This window comes from Cyprinus carpio, chromosome A11 (assembly GCF_018340385.1).
Source record: "Cyprinus carpio isolate SPL01 chromosome A11, ASM1834038v1, whole genome shotgun sequence".
In the NCBI taxonomy this organism is placed as follows: Eukaryota; Metazoa; Chordata; class Actinopteri; order Cypriniformes; family Cyprinidae; genus Cyprinus; species Cyprinus carpio.
In genome coordinates, this window is record NC_056582.1 from 17465628 (window position 1) to 17478454 (window position 12827).

Below are 12827 nucleotides of genomic sequence, written 5' to 3' on the forward strand. Positions count from 1 at the left end.
TTTCAAAAGCTTATATAAGTAAAGATGCTTAATGCTGCTTTAAGCCGTTCGGTGCTTATGCAGGTATGATTTTTATTTTTTTTATTTATTTTTTTATTAAACCTAAAACTAACTTTATTTCCTGTCCCTTTCTGACAGGTTAGTGCTGCCAGTTGTTTAGGGTCTCAGGACACTTGTACAGCACATAGGTTAGTGCTGCCAGTTACAGCTCTTCATTTGCATTGGAAAGCATAAACTGGTATTAGTCAAACATCGCTGATGAGATTTACCATAATCATTCCATAAATTATTAATAATTTGATTATTGGTATTTAGTCCTGTGCCCTCAAATAAGACAGAAGTGCACCATGAGTCAGGGTCTGTAAACCACAAATCTTGTAAAAGACAGTTTTCTTAAGTACTCCAGCAATAGAAAATTAACTTCAGTTTCATTTAATATTCTACATTCATAAACCATGATTGACTCTAATAACGGAACAGATCATGACTAAATCAGAGCACTAAAAGATGTATAAAATAAATAAGTTATATAAAATTTTTCATTGAATATTAAAAGGGTTTATATCTATTTATCTATCTATCTATCATTCTTTCTGTCTGTCTGTATCTCTGTTCATCCATCCTACTATCCATCCTATTCATTCATTGTTCAATTTTCTATTCATTCATTGTTCAATTTATCCATTGTTCTGTCTATCGATTAATCTCTCTTTCGTTCTGTCGTTCCATCATTCTCTGCCATTTCTTTTATCAGTTCTTTTGTTCTCTCTGTCTGTCTTTTATTCTATCTGTTGTGTTATCATATATCTGTTGGTCTATGTAACTTTCTGTCTCTCTGTAAAGTATTAATTTTGTGTAAAAAAAAAAAAAAGTTTACTCAAGACCTGCCCTGCTCCTCTGCAGAGTGCTGGCCCTACAGAATGAAATGCACTGCTTCGTCTGCCTTAGCTGCGTGGCTTCATTGTTGAGGCTGATCAAAGCAGCCATGTTTTAGTTTAATTGGTAGCAGAGGGAGGTGAAAGAGAGGAACTGAGCTTTCCCTTCGAACATGCATAGAGAGCGCATGTTCACATGCTTTCTCATATCCTGCATTCAGGATAAACCACTAACTCAGCATTTAATGTTGCATCTAAAAATATATTCTTTTGACATAATGACATAATTGAATGCTTTGCTGTCACCTGCAGAGTGCAAAATCTTTAGTAGTGCTGCGGCTCTAGAGCGCTGACTGCAAAATATTATGTTTAGCATGAATTTATGCACAGATAATTCCTCTTCCAGTCCAAAAGCTTTTAATAGTGTTTCATAGTTAATACAAAGCTACTGCATGCGCTACAATAGCAGGTCACACAGGAAACGGCCCCTTATTGGCCGGTTTTTCACCATTAGACAGGAATTGTGGAAATGAAAGGAGAAAAGTAACCAAAAAATATCCAAGGCATGCTGATTTATATTCATGAAGGCCAACTGGTGTGTTTAGAGGTCTCTAGTAATGTTTTTTTGATTGACTGGTTAGTGTTCCTGTTTGTTAATAGTCAGCTGTGATCTTTTAACCGTATGAATCATTTATCAAAGACTGTTATCGCTGGGAACAGTTTGAAGTTTCTCTTTCTCTCTCCACTCTTCTGTTCTTGCTGGAGATATTTAGGGGCTGTATCTTCAAATAGATGCTCTTAGACATACACACCCAGACTGCATAAAGTTCAGTTTGTTTATGTAGGAGTGAGAGGCAGGGAGTGCTCAGGGTCAACCGTAGACAGCACTGGAGAGGTTTATTTTGAGGAATATTTCAAGAGAGCTTGAGGATATCAAGTATTTTGGTTTTGCATGTGTCTGTGTGCTCATCCATGGGAGTTAGTAAATGATTCAGCATGTTTTTTATCACTACATAATTTGTGTTTTCATGTCTGTGTCTAGTGGATATTTCTTTTTGCACTGTATTACTCTGAGCTAATGGAGAGTGAGTGATTCTCACAGGAATAGATTTTCTCTTTCTCTCCGCATCTTACCACTCCCATCTCTCGCCAGGCATGTGAAGTAAGCAGATTAAGAAGACGGTACAGTTATAAATGGCAGATATGTTTTTCTTTTCCCTCATGAAAGCTGTCAGCAAGTGTCTCTTATAGGCTCATAGGCTTTCCTCACTGAGATTCCTCCCACAGTTCAACCGCTGAGCCACACAAATATAAATAATACAGTGTCATCGGCTCTTAAATCAAAGGGTTTTGCCTGTGAAAGACTTTTTTTAATTTGCTTTTTGCTGTAAAAATATCATAAACATACAGCCCATCATTACAGACTCATTTTTATTCAGTATCATCTTCTTTTGTGCCTTGAGTAAAAATATTGAATTTTCGATTAATCAACCGGTGATTTTTATGAACCAGTTCTTTTTAATGAATCATAATAATACAGCAGTCCAGTGAGTCTGTCCATTTAGTGCATCTTTCAAAAAACTCAGGAGTTACTGTTTAAATATCATAAAAACCCTAAAAAAAATATAAAAAAACATGTGTAGCATCCTGATTGTTATTAAAATGTATTATACTTATGAATTTAGTGAATCCAAATCATATAGCACAATGACTCTTACAACAGGCCTGTCCTTTTAATGAATTAAAAAAAAAAATACCTTGACTGTTACTGCATGAATCTATTTAACACATCCTTACCAGAATGGTAACCAGCCTTGTGCCATCACAGCCTGTTAAGTTGAGACTCACCACTATAAATAGTTTAGATTTGGTGTGGTTTGTTGTGTAATAATCAATTATTGCATCATCAGACTTGATGTGAACAGGAGGTACAGACACACAGAGCTATACAGACAGTTCACTGTCTATTCAATATGGCTCAGTTCCCTGAATGCACCAGTGCCTTTTAACTAAACCTTCCCTCACACACATGTGATTTAGAGTGTCATGAAGAAGGCTGATCAATAATTGGTGATCTTTGTTGCTTGAGGAGATGAATAGTTGTTCGTGACTGAGGTGATGGTCTCCTGTATGTTGGTTGAGAGCTCTGTGAGAGTCATAAATTACAGTGATGCTCTTCAACAGGTTCAAACTGCAGTCTCATATACATTCCCTCAAAACAAGCTTCAGTGAGACACTCAAGGCCATGAACTTTTGCTTTCGAGCTTTGTTAAAAAAAAATTGTCTAGGCTAATTAAAAATCACTGACATCAATTGCTGATCATTCCTGTGGTGGCAAAGCTGAATTTCAACAAGCCATTACTCCAGTCTTCAGTGTCAAATGATCCTTCAGAAATAATTCTAATATGCTGTTTTGGTGCTCAAGAAACATTTCTAATTATCAGTGTTCAAAACTGTTGTGTTGCTTAATATTATTTGGATTATTATGGAAGCCGTGATACATTTTTTCCCCAGGATTCTTTGAGCAGAAAGTTCAAAAGAACAGCTTTTATTTAAATTATAATTTTTCTAACAATGTAAAATATTTTCACTGTCACTTTTGATAAATTTAATGCATCCCTGCTGAAAAGAAAGTACCATTCCTAAACTTTTGATTAGTACTTTGGTAGTGTATTATGTATAAGGGACCTTGTATATTTAAAATTCTTCAACTGGTAACCATTACTTTTACATTATTTATTTAATTTTTTAATTTACCTTTTTTTTTCACTTAAAAGGTTCTTCAACAAATTCAATTTAATCAATCCTAATCCAAATAATGTATTTAGTATTTCAACACGGTTACACATAATTCAAATGCATACCCTCAGACCTGCATATGTATAAACACAACATTCTCTTACTGAATGTTATCTTCTTCCTTTAGGTGGCTTGCATGCAGCTCATCAATGCCCTTGTAACGTCTCCTGATGAGTTGGACTTCAGGCTGCACATCCGAAATGAATTTATGCGCTGCGGCCTGCGAGAGATCCTGCCGGTAAGCGGCTCGACCACTGCCTGTGTATTAATATTTAAATGAGTTGTCCACTTGAGTGAAAAATTGTAAAATGGGTCTTCGAATAATTTATGAGGCCTGAAGGAGAGGTCGCTCTGCTGAATCAATACCAACAGCCAGGATTGGATTGGTTTCTTTCTCTCGGTCTGTCTCCTCTTGGCATTCTGAATGTGGTTATGTTCTATCAGCAAACGACTGAAAACTGCCTGAACAAAACAGAAGTGTGTGAAATGAAAGCCAGAGAGTGAGCAAGTGAGATAGATTAATGCTTTACACATGTCTTATTTATTATTCAAAACAGAAGCTGCCTCAGAAACAACAAGGGAATACAGAGAGATGGAATGTTAAAAGTTAAATAATTTTTTTCTCTTTCTAAATCCACATTTTTGAAAATAGTGTTACTTAGGGCTGGGATGATAAATTGATGCAGAATCGATTCGTGGATCGATTCTTAGAATTTCAGAAACCATCGCGATTCCTCTGGAAATGATTCTGAGCTTAGATTTTAACAGCAGATGGCGCTCTAATCTAGTTTTTATCTGCACACTCAAATGCTCATGAAGAAGAGTGCTAGCGCTTGTGCGTTCAGCTGAGTCATGTAATTTCACCTCAGCTTAGAATGCTTTTATGACACGAGATTAATGTAAACACAGCCCACTGTGAACACCTTTGTAATTCGCTTCAACCTTTTCAAATTTTATTAACTATTATTTTAGGTTTAGGTTTTAGTGTGTGTAAGGATTTGGAAACAAGCAGAGTATGGCTGTTTCTAAAGCATGCAGTGTCATCTGCTGTTCAAAACTAAGCTCAGCATCGATTCAAGAAAGAATCGCGATGTATTCGGAAAATCTCAGAATCATTTCTCGATTTGCGATGCATCGATTTATTTTCCCAGCCCTAGTGTTACTATTTTCTCTCTCATAAAGTGCCTTATATTCCACATATCTGTCTTATTTTGCCCTCAAAGTCCACTTAAAATGTTAGTCATGCTTTCTTGCAACAAAAGCAGTTGTATATAATTTTTCCCTCAATTTTTTTTTCTAGCTGCTCCTTAGAATTATACCTGCTGTTTTTGCTACTATATCTGTACGACTTCTATAAGAAGTTGACCTCTATTTTAATTGGCTAAATTCTTTGCTTATGAATTAAGCAAAACTCCCACCAGTTTTCTTAATACTGACTAGTTGTTTGTGGAAATGTGTTAATGAGATTGTGATTCTGACATCAGAACAGGTTTTTTTTTTTTCTTCACTTTTTTTTTTTTTTTTGCAGCTTTGGCCAAGTGTACATAAGAAAAGTAAAACATTTGCAGTTTATTGATTTCTGTTGTGTTGGTGCATACTGTACACAGCTAATTCCAGACTGTGTCCTTCAGTTATGAAGTCTGTCGCGCCTCATTTTTGTAGTGTGCGCTTGCCTTTAGTTTCCAGCAATAGTTTAAGTGGACTAACAGGGAACTTTGAGTTGTGTGTCTACATAGTACTGTATACATCAAAGTCTTCATTTCAAAAGACCAAGGAATATCGTGTTTTCTGTGGCATGGTCCATTTAATTTGTTCTTTTCTTCTCTTTGTTTCCCCTTGCCCTTCACACTGTGTAGAGTCTGAACGCTGTAAAAAATGATGCTCTGGATATCCAGCTGAAGGTCTTCGAGGAGCACAAGGAGGAGGACATGATTGAGTTCTCCCATCGCCTGGAGGACATCAGGAGTGAACTAGAATATCCTTCTGACGCTGAGATGCATGCAATTTCATTTGATATTCTGTCCACACTTAAATGCTCCTCAGAGAACTCTCCCTCCCTTGTGTCGTCTTCTCTTTCTTTCTCCCACTCATTCTTTGATCCTTAGAGGACCTCCAACAATATGTTGGTCATATGCAGACTGTAGTAATATCTTCAAAAACCATGCACTGACTGGATTGATGCTGTTTTCTTAGATTTAATCATAATTGTAAATCATCCTGAATCATTTGCTTTCATTAGCAATGTTTTACAAATCTCCTGCTGTGACAAGGCTAGTTAATAGTTCTTTGCTGTCTTTGTGTCTACACTGCATATATAAAGAGTGTGTACGCTCTTCTTCTGTATGTTTCCAGTTGTTGCTTTTATTTTGCCAGTTTCAGTGTTTGCTCCTTAACACAGTGCGTACTGATATTGGAGATGTCTTTAATGTGTTATACTCCTCTGTGAAGGACACAAGTGCTGAGAACCATTTTCTTTCCATACTACAGCACCTGCTTCTGGTCAGGAATGACTATTTCGCACAGTAAGGGTTATTTTATTTTATTTTAAAGTTGACCAAAGAGTGAATAAAAAAAAACAAAAAAAGTGCACACAACAAGTAATCAAGAAATATAGACACATCTTCCCTAAAATAAAAAAAATTTAATTGCTACAGCATTCCCATGCTTCTGTTTCTTTCAGTTTGTTCGTTTTGCATTTATTATTATTAATGTATGCATTTTCAAATGATTTTAAAGAATGAGTTGGTGTGTTTGAACTTTTGAATGGTATTATACACAAAAGGACCTTTCATAAACCTAAGGGAAAAGAAAATGTCTTTCAAAACCTACTCAGGCCTTTACAAGTCACGTTACATTCATTTTGTATTCATGAATTTTCATGAAAATGCCGCCTCTCCTCCCTTTCAAACCTAGTCTAAGGTTTTTATTAATTTCGGACTAATTTAGTGCCAGTGATGCAATGGCATACATCTCCCGGCATTAAGGTCTCTCTAATGACTCAGTGTGTTGTGTGTTGGAGAACAGCTTTTCAGGCTCTTTAGCCAGTGAGCTGTATTGTGTTAAGAATAACAGCTTTGACAGAAGAGGGAAGTGCAAAGGGAAATAGAGGTGTAAAGATAGAGACCATCTGCTGAGTGCCGGTACAGGAGAAAAGAAGCGTCCATTCTGCTTAGAGAGATATGTCTATATCTATCTCTATATCTACCGCTATATCTTCTGTCTATCTGTCATTCTATTGATTGTTCATTCACTCTGTCGTTCCCTCTACCGATCGTTTAATTGTTCTGCCGCTATATCAATCTTTCAATTGTTTCATCTGTCTGTGTTCTTCGTAATGTCTTTTATCTGTCCTTTGTTCTTTCTATCTATTTATCTGAATGTCTGTCTGTCATATATGTATGCATATAAAATGTTAGGCAATATTTCTAAATTAAAATAGAATTTTGTTAATTTGTATAAATATACAGTTTTATGTATTTTGCAATAATTCAGGTAGAATTGTATTCATCAGCGTGAAAAAATTATTAAAATTGTAGTTTATTATATAGGCTAGAGATCTGGAGGGAAGACCTGGCTGCAGTTAATTCTGAAAATATAAGTATCCCAAAGTGTTCTTTAGTTGTTTTTAAAGTGACTAAATAAATTCTGTTCTGACTAAATAAATATAACTTGGCTATGTCTACTCCTCGAGTCCTGCTGGTAAATTGGTCAGTTTTTATTAAACGGTCCCAGTAAGCTCTTCTAACCTCATGAACATTTCTCTCTAAACTCTGTCCATGAATGCTATTTATTCTACACAGGCAGTCCAAACGCGCTGTTGGTCTGTTCCCCCCCAAACCATCCAATGACAGTGTCTGACAAAGAGAATGGACCTGCTTTCATCTTCCTCTCATCTCACATGCCCACATTACTCTTCCCGTTCCCTATATACCCTCTCTCTTCCTTGCTCTCTCTATTTATCTGTGGCGTCTGCTCAAAGAGAGTTTTCATATCTCTGAGCTCACAGCTGGGGGTGTGTTAAACCTGGTCTTGATCAAAAGGCAGGCTCCTAATATGTAGAACACAGGATCTATTACTCAGTTTTTAAAAACCACTGCAGATAGGCAGTGTACTGTATACCTACTTCATTAATATACACATTCACATGCCAGTATATATAGTGGCACACCAACTATAGTATATATAGTTGGTGTGCTATTCAAGTCAAAGAGTGATCATTTAGCTCTTTCGGAGAAGTTATGGAAAAGAGTGTACCATGACTACACACTACACACTCATTTTCTTTTTATGGTCCGGGAATGTTGATTCACGTGCCTTTTAATGCTGGCTCACTCTAAAATGGTAAATATAGTCATTTGATTTTTATAATCTTAATTTATGTAAAGCATATTTGATATTTCCCTATGGGTACTTTATTTGTGCCGTAGTCAAATATATCAATTAGTGAATATGATTATTACCACTAGAATACTGAGACTGATTTTGATTATAATTGAATTTTAGACATTATTATGGTATATTTTGGGCATCAGCTTCACAGTGCCTCGAGAAATGATGCCTGTAAAAGGTCAGAGTGATCACCTCAGCCTGATTAATTTAAATTATTTCCACTTTCCCCTCCGAAGCTCTGCTAATTTAACTCTTTTAAAGAAAAGCCTCTTAAATTTTCTCTGTATTCAGTCACAGAGGCTAGAGCTATTAAACATGTCAACCCAGTTTATAATATACAAACAAATATAACTTCTGTTTTTTAATTCAAACACATAACTATGAAAGTGATGAGCTTACAATATCATAACAGGGATAGGGACGGAAAACTCTGGGTGTGGAGTTGGGCACATCTATTGCCTGACTGCAGTTTTAATGAGCTCACTCTACCATATCTCATACGTCATCCCTTCTCACTTTTGTTATGTCTCTCTCCAAATCTCTTTCCATTTTATATCTCTCTTTCGGTTTTATGTGAGTGTCGAGCAGCATCACAGATTTAAAGGACTCAGTCATTTTCATTACACCAGTTAATAGCTTGTATAAGCCAGTATTGCTACTGTCAGAGGATTTAGAGTTAATTTAACAATTTTTCTCATTTTGTGCCTGAGTCAGTGGTACCGTATTCCCAAAAAGATAATACAATGCATTGATTTTTCTTCCCTCATCACTCTCTCGTATTCTCTCTTGTTATCTGTCCTCTAGGCCTCAGTATTTTAAGATCATAGAGGAGTGTGTGTCTCAAATTGTCCTTCATCGTAGCGGCACAGATCCTGACTTTGCCTACCGCAAACGTTTGGATGTGGACTTCAGCCACCTGTTAGGTGTGTATGCTTTCATCTTTGAATTGGTTGGTTTGTTTACTTTGAATTTAAATGGTTAATCTCTCCATGGTTTCTCCGCAGAGGTGTGTGTGGATAAAGCCAGGGCTGAGGAGTTTGAACAGAGGGCCTCAGAGTTGGCTCAAAAGGCAAGTGCCCTTTCTTTTCCTCCTCTTTATCTTCCACCCCTCCCTTGTTTTGTGTTTCTTTTTTCTCACTCTGGCTCCTCTAATGAAGTATGCAGACTTTGAAGACCATTCACGACCACACCATTTAGCTTTCTTTAATTAAGGCAAAATCATTCAAACAGCCATTTTTAATTAACAGTATTCTGAGATTAAAAAGGCCCCTGTATTGATTGTTGGGAGCGTTCCTTTATAATTGTGGGCTGAAATGTGCGTTGTTGAGGGCAACGGATCTATAGATGCCATACCACAGCTCTTTAACTACATCCTCTCCAGATGGCTTGTTAATTTTTATAACTAGCAAAAAACACTTTTTATGGTTTTACATCTAGGAAATGAACTTGATGTGCAAACAATTTTTTGCAGTGTATGTTGGGTTAGGATGGTCGATTAGTCTATACCAACGTTGACTTTTTTTTTCTTACTTTGACAAATATTCTCAGAGGGGATGTTAGCAAACAGTGCATTATGATGCAAACAATTTTTTGCAGTGTAGACATTGTGTGATTTAGTAAATTTGCGTTTCAGTCATACATTTTTAAAGAAATGCTTCTGATCATTATGCAATTAATCCGTAGAGCACTATTTTTTTGTGAAGCATAGTTTTGTGCAATACAAGTTTATGTAAAAGTATACTACTGTTCAAAGGTTCAGGGTCAGTAAGATGTGATTTAGGAAATGTGTCCTGCTTTTCAAATTCAAATTTTCTTCTGTAACTTTTTTCATAGATCCTTAATCAGGGTTCCCGCAGGCTCTTAAAAAGTCTTAAAATTTCTTAAATTTAGTTGTATCAAATTTAAGGCCATAAAAAGTCTTAAATTGTACAAGAATGTCTTAAATATGATTTCAGGAGGTCTTAAATTTGCTCTTAAATGTGATGATGTGATAAAGACTCAGATAAACCATTTATTGTCATAGTCGTGTGTTTATTAGTCACATTGAATCAATGAAAGCAGTCTGTTTCTTCTGTTTATTCAGCAACCGCTATAGGCATTTCCTGGGGTTCTACTGGGAGGTGTATTTGTAGTTTCAGCGCGAGAGAGCCCTCTGGCCTTCAGATGGAGATTTACTGCTGATCACAGAAAGATACGCATGACAATCGCAGCTTCTGCCTATATATATATATATATATATATATATATATATATATATATATATATATATATATATATATTATATATATATATATATATATATATATATATATATAAAATATGTGTGTATATGTAGTTTTTAGGTTTTTAACTCTGTTTTCTTAGAAAGACTTGTTCATTAGCCTCAGCGCAGTACTTCACCTCTGATGTGTGATCGACTTAACAAAATGCAGTAAACTGTAAAAAAAAAAAAATTGCAGTACAAATTAGTGTTTATTAGTGCATTAATATGAAAATAATTTGAATACAAATAATTGTTTACAACATCCAACAGCACACCTGTTTTGCACACCTAAATAGGCTTAATGGAGGTTGCTGACATCATAAAGTGTGACAATAAGCACATCACTGCCTCTTTTTGTTAAATGTCCATTTTAATGAAAAATAACCATAATAAAAGTATAAGTACAAAGTATAACAGGCTTATATAAGAAGAAATAAAGACAAAAGCAAACAATTCAGTCAGACGTATGCTACAAAGTCATCACTGTACTACGGTAAAGTTCAAAATAAATAAAGTTAAACACAACTTTGTGCTCAGCCAAAACGATATGACCAGGAACAAATAATAGATTGATGAGACCACGAATGCCAGTTAGATATACCTAAAACGAATTGTATCTCATATTTAATCACTCAGAGTCACAAGACATCAGAGCCAGCGGCAAATGTCGGAAGAACTAGCCGAGCTTAGGCTGCTCTAGGCGGATACATTAGCACTGAGCGCCCGGTGATTGCCTGGAGCTCTGAAATCGGCATAGCAAAGTTTCAAATAGGCTTTATCTTTATAAATAAACCACAGATTTGAGTTTTAAACAATTACATTCTCGCCTGACAAACTCTTAAAACTACATTTCATGACACAAAAACAGTAATATTTTGAAAATTATGCGGGCTTTTAGGCAATAACATTTCACAGGTCCACAAGAACAGAAAAGAACCCATATTGAGAACAGCTATTGTCTGTGTGAAAATATAAAATGCACTTTTTTTTTGTGTATGTGTGTGTTTGTGTGTTTGTACACACTGATGTAAATAAGCCCAACGCTCATGGACAGCAGAGTGAAACTGCAGCCTCCGGTATTGCAGGAACACAGTATTGGGTTTGTTTTTGTTCAGACCAATGTGAAAATCGACCCATGTTTTTACCCTGCGAACACGCAGAGCTGTAAATGTAAACTGGTGGATCGATAAGAAGATAATACATTATAAAAATCCTAAACAGTAAAATGTTTGTATATGTTGTTTAATAATATAATAATTTATTGATAATAATTGTTTAAATTAATATAATAATTAATATTTTTGACTTATTGGTTTTATTAAAAATGGTTTAAAGGCTGAAATGTGTAGTGTAATGTTTTATAAAACTTTTTGTTTTTGTGAAAACTTGTATCTGAACTGTAAATAATGCTTTTTACAGTCATTTTAGAGTTTAATATGTTACTATAGTATAGACATTGCCCTACCTCACTCATATGGTAATAATTTTATTTGTGCAGGTCTTAGAAAAGGTCTTAAAGTCATAAATTTGAGCTTAAATTTGTTTCATACTAGTGCAATTGTCTTTTTATTTCAGTAATTAGTGCTCAGCCTTAGTACATAATACTAACAGAAAAACACATTGGAGCAGTGTTGAAACATCAGTAAAAAAAAATTAGGATGCGTTTTTGTATGCATTTTTTTTGGTCATCTCTGTTGATATGGTTTTGCTCTCCAGCTTGATGAGGAGTTCCTGGGCAGACAGGAAGCTCAAGCCCAGTTGTTGAAGAAAGAAGAGAAGATCAATGAGCTGGAAGCTGAACTTCAGTCCTATAGAAACCAGGTACCTATGCTTTTTTTCTTCTTCGTTTTTGCCACTTCTGTCGCTGGTTTTGATGGAATTTCTGCTTAGATTCCTTTCTTTTTATCCTCACTGTTTTATTTCTGTCTCCCCTTCTGGATTCTCTGTGTTTAATTCTTTTTCTTTCTGATATTGCTTTGTTTCTGTGTTTGAGACTGACTGTTTCGAGACACCAAAGAAGGCTGACCAGTAGAAGTAATCAGTGCCCCATGTTTCAATGAAATTGGGAGCTTTGTCCTGCGTCCTGCTAGAAGTTATCAGTGGCCCACGTTTCGATTGTCTGTATTTTTTTTCTTCCCTGAAATTACAATACCACAATAATAATAATAATAAAAAAAAAATGATAAAAATGTGATTTAGCATTTAAAAATCCATTTGCGCCACCATCATGTTCTAGCTAGAGCCGGGAAATAACCAACCAACAAACAAGGGGTCAGTGTGGACCTCAAAAGTCATTAAATACAGCTATACCAGCCAGGATGACTTCTAGACACTTACTGGATGATAACATTCTGTTCAAACCTGACAGATCCTACAAGTCCAAGATGCATTGAATTTAGTCTAAAATGTTTTTACCTACTAGCCTGTTATTCAGTTCATTATATTTAGTAGAATGAATAGGTCCCGTAGAGTAAATGACATCACTCGAATGCCTCTGCACA

At 35.6% G+C, this 12827-nt stretch overlaps 1 protein-coding gene across 4 annotated transcripts in view; it reads left to right on the plus strand.

The window, feature by feature from the left end:
* The window catches only part of LOC109107504 (protein diaphanous homolog 3-like), a 280378-nt gene that overhangs the window by 111150 nt on the left and 156401 nt on the right, over positions 1-12827 (plus strand). For all 4 annotated transcript variants that reach the window (XM_042766599.1, XM_042766602.1, XM_042766600.1 and 1 more), the window contains 6 exons: positions 3802-3912; positions 5531-5649; positions 6080-6196; positions 8868-8986; positions 9068-9132; positions 12043-12147. In XM_042766599.1, coding sequence (XP_042622533.1) covers positions 3802-3912; positions 5531-5649; positions 6080-6196; positions 8868-8986; positions 9068-9132; positions 12043-12147 — 636 coding nt within the window. The remainder of the gene's footprint in view (positions 1-3801; positions 3913-5530; positions 5650-6079; positions 6197-8867; positions 8987-9067; positions 9133-12042; positions 12148-12827) is intronic.